The 9,048-nt window shown below is 30.9% G+C and overlaps 1 protein-coding gene across 1 annotated transcript; it reads left to right on the forward strand.

Moving 5' to 3' along the window:
- The first annotated feature begins 696 nt into the window (after positions 1-696).
- Positions 697-4,892, forward strand: LOC110739683 (11-beta-hydroxysteroid dehydrogenase 1B-like). Its single transcript, XM_021920138.1, has 6 exons — positions 697-1,252; positions 3,248-3,440; positions 3,553-3,638; positions 3,850-3,981; positions 4,121-4,282; positions 4,408-4,892. Exons 1-6 carry the CDS (start codon positions 1,070-1,072, stop codon positions 4,696-4,698), a joined length of 1,047 nt encoding a protein of 348 aa, XP_021775830.1. The 5' UTR covers positions 697-1,069; the 3' UTR covers positions 4,699-4,892.
- Positions 4,893-9,048: the final 4,156 nt, after the last annotated feature.

The raw sequence follows: 9,048 nt of genomic DNA on the forward strand, positions 1-9,048 counted from the left end.
CGTTGCGCAGTCCACTTCTCCACAGTCGTCATCTACGGCCTCTGGGATGCTCGGACCTAACTCACCACCGCTGTTGTACCGCTCGATATCCTCAGTTGTTTCCAGATACTCCATTACACTCCAACTGAGAATACTGTAACTTTTTCTTTATTTTTTAAACTCCATTTTTAAGGTTTTTTGGAGCTCAACAATGGAAGAAAAGTTGGTCAGCTTTTCGACATTAACTTTTGGAGGAAGAAGCTTCTTTTTTTCAAAATTACAGTGGGTCTCTCTCTCAGGAAGTACAACTGGTGGGGAAGGGTGAATTGTTTTTTTTTAATCAGTTATGGGTCCCACACCGTTACAAGTTTTTTACTATTCCGTTCACCTTTTCCCTCCATTTCCACAAACCGTTACAATAAAGTGGCTCTTTATTTACAATTTTGCCATGTTATGCACTTGCATATACATATCAAACCTCATTTAGTACTTCCCCATGTTGATATCTCTGTCTTTTGGCTTCAGTTGGACATTCGAGACCTTGTTGCTACCTTGTCAGATTCAGAAGGTTCCTAGGGTGACAGTTGCCTATGCTCATAGTTTGGCGGATTCTGCTCGTCGTCGGTCTTTGCTTTATTTTCGTTTTTAATTTTATTTAGTTAGTTTTGTTTGTGATTTGTGAGTTCTCTTTGAAAAAAAAAAAAAAAAAAAAAAAACGAGGCCGTATCTTTCAAAAAAAAAAAAATAAGAAAAAAAGAATTGAGGCCGTAATTAGTTAATACGTCATATACAAATATTCAATAGACAAAACATGTAACAATTGATAAATGTTCACATAATACAAGCATACAACTGGAAAGCACCTCAAACAAAGATGAACATTAACTGTGAGGACAAAGAGCAATGTCCACGCGTGTCCTAAAAATTCCATGCAATCGTGCCATCAGTCGACCACAACATGCATCGTCTCCACCGCTTCCCCCCTCCTCACCCTTATAGTGGTATGCACTCTTCCTCTAGTTTTTCTTCATCTCTGTCGTTTTTTAATCTCTTTCTTTAGTAGTTTTTAGTGGTAATTTGTGCGTCAATTATGGAGTTGATAAATACATTCCTGAATTTTGCAGCTCCTCCTTTTACTTTTATAGCATTGTGCTTTTTGTTGCCACCTTTTCAAATTCTCAAGTTTTTCTTGTCTGTCTTCTCCTCTGTCTTCCCTGAAGATGTTTCTGGCAAAGTCGTCCTAATCACCGGCGCTTCCTCTGGTATTGGCGAGGTAATTTTATTTTATTTACATCATCCTGCGCTATTTAAAAATATTACTTCCCCTTCTTCTTCAAAAAAAAAAAAAAAAAAAAAAAAAAAAAAAAAAAAATTACTTCCTCTGTTTCTCAAAGATCGACTTTTCACACTATTTATAATTTAACTTTGAATCATCAATATGTGTAATTATATACCATTAGCATAGTAAGATTGTATAAATTGCTATAGTATATGTGACAAATTTTCTTTACACATTAGTGAATAAATATCTCAAAAATATATAAACACCGTAAAAAGTTAAAGTTATGCATTAATGCATCCATTTGGAAATACTTGTCATAGTAGTCCAAGTTCTAATCAAGTTTTACATATATGTATGTTGTACATATTGCCTAATCAGTGCTTTTATAGATCCGAACCTTACATATCGATCATCTTATTTTATCCGTAAAAAACTTACATTTGTGCTGTGCCTTGTTTAATATTTTTTTTCATTTAAGTTTTTCTCAATTGCATAGTTCTTGGTCTTTAAAAGCTTACATTTGACTATTAACGTTTGCCCACAATTTAACTTTTGCACTATCAGTGTTTTATACTCTCTCCGTTCCTGAAAGTTCGACTCACTTTCACTTTGCACGGTCTCTAATAAACTATCTTTGACCATAAATATCTTCGGATATGTATAAGTTAAAATTATAAGGAAAAAAAATTAATATTTAAAAATATTACAATAAGGGAAATCTAATAAGATCCTACGTGCTAATTTCTTTTATATATTCTATAAATTATAGATTACGATCAAAGTTATTTTATTTTAAATGAATAGTAAGTTAGTCGAATTCTCAATAACGGAGGTAATAGGTGAGATTTAAAATAGAATATTTTTTAGCTCAATGTATATTTTTGAAAAATTAATCTTTTATATTTTATACTTCTAGAAATATTACTCCCTCCGTCCCTTATATTTTGCCCCATAGTGTAATGTTACTTTATTAAGTTTTGGTTGGAAAAAAGTGATGAGAGAGAAAAGTGGTGGGGTTAATGGGATCATTGTGAGAGTAGAAATGTGGACCCATATGTCCAAAAATAGAATGGGGCAAAATTAAAGGGACAGACTAAAAAGGAAGTTGGGGCAAAAATTAAGGGATAGAGGGAGTATTAATTAAAGTTTCAAGTAGGCAAATATGCAGTTAAATAGTTTATTTTGAAACAGAGGAAATATGTTAATACATGTTGATACAAATCAAATAATACCTTATATGGTAATATTTATTCTTATGAATCATCAATTATGAAAGGTATTCAAAATTATATAACTTGTCCATGTATGGTAACACACTGAGTACAAATTCTTAAATGAACCTGGTTCACAATAATTTATTGTGGACCACTAATATTAGGGACATTATAATTGTTTTATTAATAAATAAAAAGTCACTATATTAAAATAAAGGTTATTATGTTGAAATAAAAGTCTTTGTGACCATTTAAAAGCAATATGAGGTTAATTTTTTTTAGTAAAAATTTTAATATATTGGTCAATATAAATAATAAAGGTCACTGTGTTAAAATTAGGGTCACTATGTTCAACATAACTCGTAATTTAGGTTCATAATAACATTAAAGGTCACACAAGTTTTAATAAAGGTTATTATCTTAAAAATAAGATTACTATGTTAAAATTAGGGTCACTATATTCAATATAACATCAGTAACGTATATATAAACCTCAGGTCCATGCAAGATTTTCTGAACACTAAGACATTATGACATTATGAAATGGCTTAGATTGTTAACTACTTTTACGCAACTACATAATCAAAAATTAAACTACTTTGGGGTCATAACAGAGTAAAGGACATTCTTAAAAATTCTAGTCATATGGGTCAAAACTAGTTTTGTTACAATCAACATGATTAATTTTGTAATTGTAGTTTAGTACCTTGTACATAGGGACGAAATGATGAATTTACGCGTGAATTGAATTAATTTTTTGAAATTGGTACAGCATCTAGCCTATGAATATGCAGAAAGAGGTGCATGCTTAGTGCTTACAGCTAGAAGACAAGGAAGCCTAGATGAAGTTGCAGACTTATGTCTTCAGTTGGGCTCACCCGAAGCAATAGTGGTGCCTGGTGATGTTACCAAAGTCGAAGATTGTCGCCGAATCATTGAGGCTACTATAGGGCACTATGGAAGATGTATGAATCAAATCGTTTTCTTAATATTCAAATAACATTTACGATCATTTTTGAGCTGTTAATATTGCGTTTGAAGTACTGAAAGATAACAAGTTTGCCTTTCTTAATGCAGTGGACCATTTGGTCAATAATGCTGGTATTATCGGGGTTAGTCAATTTGACGATTTAGAAGATGTCACCAGAATGAGGCCTGTTATGGTAATAATACTTCATCCACTATGAACAAAAGAGGAATAATTTTTTATATGTTAATAACTTGTTAAGGCTAGAGTATGATGAAACATGTATCCTCTAGTTGTCACGTTAATAGTGTCATTTGAACTAGTAATGTTTTAATTATATTAGAAAGTGATACTCTTGTTAATTCTCAACTAATTCCTTGTCCAAATATTTTATTGTGATAATGCAGGACATTAATTTCTGGGGCTCAGTGTATATGACCCGATTTGCAATCCCATACCTCAAAAATACTGCTGGAAAAATTGTTGCTATGTCGTCTTCAGCGTCCTGGATGCCTGTACCGAGAGAAAGTTTCTACAATGTATATATACTTTTTATAAGAGAAAGTTTCTACAATGTATATATAGTTTTTATTAGCATCGTAAATAAGAATATGCAATCTTCAACATTTTAATCTATTGTCATTTGATCAGCTAACTCTGCTTCTTACCAAATTACAGGCAAGCAAAGCTGCAATGTTAGCGTTCTTTGAGACACTCAGGGTGGAACTAGGTTCCGAAGTTAAGATAACGATTGTTACACCCGGTATAATAGAGTCTGAGTTTTCCAAGGGCAAGGTCTGGACAGAGAGTGGCATGAAAGTGGATCAAGAATTAAGAGATGTAAGCTTTTCTAGTGTAACAATCTTTTAATTTGCAAGTACAACATTGAACAAGAATATCTGATCTAGTACTAATGATATTATGAGAATACAATTGACGTTGTGAAACTGATGTTTAATATGCAGGTACAAGTGAATGTAATACCAGTGGCAACGGTTGAAGGGACTGCAAAGTCCATCGTTCGCAGTGTATGCAGGGGTGATCGATACGTGACAGTCCCAGCATGGTTTAAAGTGACATACTTCTTGGAGATGTTATGCCCTGAGGTGCTCGAGTGGGCATATCGTTTGATGTTCCTAATAAGCACAGACAGTACACCAACAGGAGCAATGGGGAAACATACAGTGGATTTTCCCGGGGCAAAGGAAATGCTATATCCTGCTGGTATCCAGTCTGCAGATATCAAGAGGAAGTAAGTGAAGGGTTTTTAGTCTTGAAATCTCAAGATGAGTAACATCAAATTGCTTTGGGTTTTTGTGTTCTGATCTCTTAACGCTTTTATCTATGTAAAATGTAAGTCATCCTAAAAATTATGCAGATATTGTCAATAGTTAATAATGTTTTGTGGCAACATTTATGGTATAATTGGAATAAAGTTGTTTGAACTCAACTGATTATTTTGCTTTAATGTTTAACTAGTTATGGACTTGGGTGACAACCGTATTTCATATTTTGTACTCTTTAAATTTCTTTCTATTTTTGCTAAATTTTCAATACAATACGGAAGCTTAGTTAAAATATCTCAGAGTACGTATTGCAAAATGCAAACAAAAATATTACTTCCACCGTTTTTTAATATTTGTATCACTTTAAGTTATTTTTTTACTATTATAAAATGAGGAGGCCTATGTTTATCACAATCTCTCAGTTTATCGGAACAAGTTTTGTTCCTCATGGGTTATGTGTCAAGCTCACAAAGTTCCACTCATAATACATAGGCAGCCTCTAGTCTCTACTAGTGAAAAACACTACATTATTTTTCAAAATGTCATTATGAGGAATAAAAGTGTTCCTCATGATCATGATGAAGAACTGGGGCTCCCTCGTTTATCTCAATGGCAAAGTTGTGATTATAACCCTACTATTCCGTGCCAACTCAATAAAAAGAATAAAAATTAAAATATAAAAAAAGAAAACTGGCGTATTCTTCGTGAACTCAGATCACGCCGTAAACATACTTTGGAGTATGCTGTTTCTTTCTCTCACCTTCCCTCCATGGCCTAATGGCCACCTTTAAATCCAATGGAAAAAGCTTACTATATTGCAGAAATCAAAATTAAGAAACAAAGGATGATTAGTAAAAACAAAAATAGAGTTGGGGAAAAGGGAGTAAAGACAGGAGTGTGAAACAAAGAGGAAGGAAAAGAGGACATGAAAAGAAGAATTACTGCCATGAAAGAAAACATCAAAAGCACAAGATAAACTTCATAATTCTATGTTTTCTCAACCTTGAGCTGTCAGCTATGTGAAATTTAAGTAACCCAGGCCAGAAAGTTTGTGATAAAATTCCAACCTCCAAATATAAAGAAAACCCCTAAAAAAGTTATGAACAAAGGAAATTGTTAACCCGATGGGTGTTTGTCATAGAGGAAGATCTTCAACAATGGAGGAGAGAGATATCATGAAGAATGTTCTTTCTCAATGTAGGATAGAGAACCAACTGCTTTCTTCTAAACTCCGTCAATTCATCAGTTAACACTTAGCATTGTCATTTACCAACATAGCCCTACCTGCCCACCTAAAAATACATTTATACCCCTATCAAGATTATAAACATGTAATCAATAACATAATGCTAAAACAGACACCAAAAATGACACATGCACTTCCTGATTCTGTTTTTTCCCTCCAAAATCACTTTCTCCTTTTTTTTTCTTTTTTTTTCTTTCTATTTTTGATGACATAAACTAATTAATGTAAAATATATTTTAGATATATTCACCAAATCATATAATTGTGATTCACTTTTCCAAAAAAAAATTATATATTTGTAATTTATATATTTTTCATATCTTTTATTATATAAAATTTTATTGTATATATATATATATTATTCCATCTATAACGTTATAATAAAAAAAACAGACATTAAGAACAAGCCGACACTAAAAATGACATGTGTCACTTCCTGATATTGCTTTTTCATCTAAATTTTTTTCACAATGACATCAACTACTTATTGTAAAATATACTAAAAATATTCACCTAATCATATAATAATGATTCATTTACCTAAAAAAAAGTATATTTGTGATTCGCATATTTTCTTTAAAATATTCTAAAATCTATTACTTTGTATATCAAGTGGAGTATATATTATTTCTTAATCCTCATCTTTTAATATGACAATACTCCAGTCCTTCAAAAAAACATATGACAACATTTTCATATGTAGACATGTGCTTCCTCCGTTCTTTTTTACTTGACCCGCTTTGACTTTTACAATATTCACCACCCCTCCTTTGACCGTCTTTTGTGAATAATATATAAGGAAAAACATATCATATGGGATATTTTTAAATTCGTTTCAATAAATACTATCATAATATATAACTTTTATAATTTTTACTTATGAAAAATTAAAGTTATCAATCGTTAAAGTTTTGCATTGGCAAGCGTGATAAAAGAAACAGGTCAAGTAAAAAAAACAGAGGAAGTAGTATTTTATTCCTTCAAATCTTCAATATATTTTATATGCAGTAGTAATTTTGTAACAAAATAATTGATGTGTTTTTGGAATAATTGATTCATTCTATATTATTATATTAATATTATAATAAAAATATTTGTTATTCCTAAATTCTCTATTTTGAAATTTCAAAATGTTTTTATGAATTGGCTTACTAATAGCTAATTTTATTAATAAGATTATCACAAAGTTTTATATGCAGCTGGTCACACCGTGTGGTCGGGATTACTTGATCAGGGGTTAGTCGGACGGTTAGAGACTACTCGATCAGGAGATACCACTACAAAAAAAAATGTCCATATAGAAACGGAATACTACAGGCAGAATTCAATCCGATTCTAATATAGAAACGGAAATTACATAATTCGTCTCTAAAATAATTTAGAGACGGAATTAAAAATATGTCTCTAAATTAATGACGGAATTAAAAAAATATGTCTCTCGATTAAAATCCGTCTCTAATTTAGGGACGGAATTATAATATGTTCTAAACTAGAGACAAATTTCAATTCCGTCTCTAATTTAGAGACGGATTTTTAATTTCGTCCTTAATTTAGAGACGGATTTTTAATTTCGTCTCTAAATTATGTAAAATAGCACTCCGTAATTTAGAGACGAATTATGTAAATTATGTAATTTAGAGACATGTTTTTAATTTTGTCTCTAAATTAGAGACAGGTTTTCAATTTCGCCTCTAAATTAGAGACGGATTTTCAATTCCGTCTCTAATATTTCTTTCACTTATTATCAATTATGTGCGTAGAAGTAAACAATTATTACTTGGTATAGTTGATAAGAGTTTCACCATGTGACTTTGAGGTCACATGTTCAACTCCTACCAACTGCAATTATTGAGACCGGGGATTCAAAGAGCCTTACATGCAAAACCAAGCCGAGTTGAGCCGAGTGAGGTTTCGGATCGGTAAAGGGATTGGGTTAAACCGAATAGCTAATAGGGATCGGGTTTTTGTTGCTACTTTTAGAGACAGATTTTTTATTTTGTTGCTATATTTAGAGACAAATTTTGTAGTGTTGATAGCATCCAATATTAATGATTTGTTGCTATTTTTAGGAACCAACATTAATAATTTGTTGCTACTTTTAGCAACAACCAATGGTAATCTGTTGTCAAAGTTGGCAACGCATGTACCAAGTACAACAACCATCATGGAAACTATATTAAATGAGTGCAATATTACAACAAAATTGTTTTGCAACTGGTAGTCAAAATTTCATGGCAACAACCTTTTAGCAACAACAAATTTTCATTTCCAACCTATTGCTAACTAGAATTGGCAACGAATGTTTGGTGAATAGCAACAAATTTTAGTTGTTGCTATATAGACTTAATTTTTTTTTTTTTTTTTTTTTGAAAGGAACTATATAGACTTAATTTTGTAGTGTACTTTGTAAGATTAATCTTATTTGATTTTTTTTTTAATTTTTAGTTATTTATTTATGTAATTATGTATCAAAAGCAAAACAATCTATATATGTTTTCCTATCCCAAATTGTATTAAATATACAGTAATTACTTATGTTACAATTCAATTTTTTACTTTTTTATCCGCACAACCTTATATTTAATGATCTGGAGAAATAAATCGGGGTTAATATTCCTATCCATATTGTTTAATATAATGTACAATTTTAAAATACTTAACTATTTAGTTAAAAAGAAAATGAAAAACGATACCAATCTATCATTAAAATTTTACAATACTTATTTGTCTTATTCACTCTTTTACTATATTTTATGTTTCATATCATAATATACATAAATAAATATTATGGTTATATTTTGTCTACATACAACATATAAAAGATTTCATGTTTATTTGTTTATTAAAAATATAGTGTTGAATTATAAATAATGCGTAGTAGTAAAATTACCGTGCATGGCACGGGACCTAATATCATAGTATTAATTACAATGTCTATTTGTATAATTTTTTCTTACAATAATTTAAACTAATACTTCCTCCATATTTTATTACTTGCTCCATTTTTTCAGATATGGAGTTTTAATAGAAATAGTAGAAAATATTGTTTTATAATCGAAGTGGGGTTAGTTGAA

The sequence above is a fragment of the Chenopodium quinoa genome, unplaced genomic scaffold (assembly GCF_001683475.1).
Source record: "Chenopodium quinoa cultivar QQ74 unplaced genomic scaffold, ASM168347v1, whole genome shotgun sequence".
Classification (NCBI taxonomy): Eukaryota; Viridiplantae; Streptophyta; class Magnoliopsida; order Caryophyllales; family Amaranthaceae; genus Chenopodium; species Chenopodium quinoa.

What these genes read in the sequence shown, in the direction of transcription:
- LOC110739683 (XM_021920138.1), top strand. Translation starts at nt 1,070, where the DNA reads ATGGAGTTGATAAATACATTCCTGAATTTTGCAGCTCCTCCTTTTACT. An exon ending in CGAGAGAAAGTTTCTACAAT is followed by an intron (nt 3,982 to 4,120) that starts GTATATATACTT and finishes ACCAAATTACAG; the next exon opens with GCAAGCAAAGCTGCAATGTT. An exon ending in TGGATCAAGAATTAAGAGAT is followed by an intron (nt 4,283 to 4,407) that starts GTAAGCTTTTCT and finishes TTTAATATGCAG; the next exon opens with GTACAAGTGAATGTAATACC.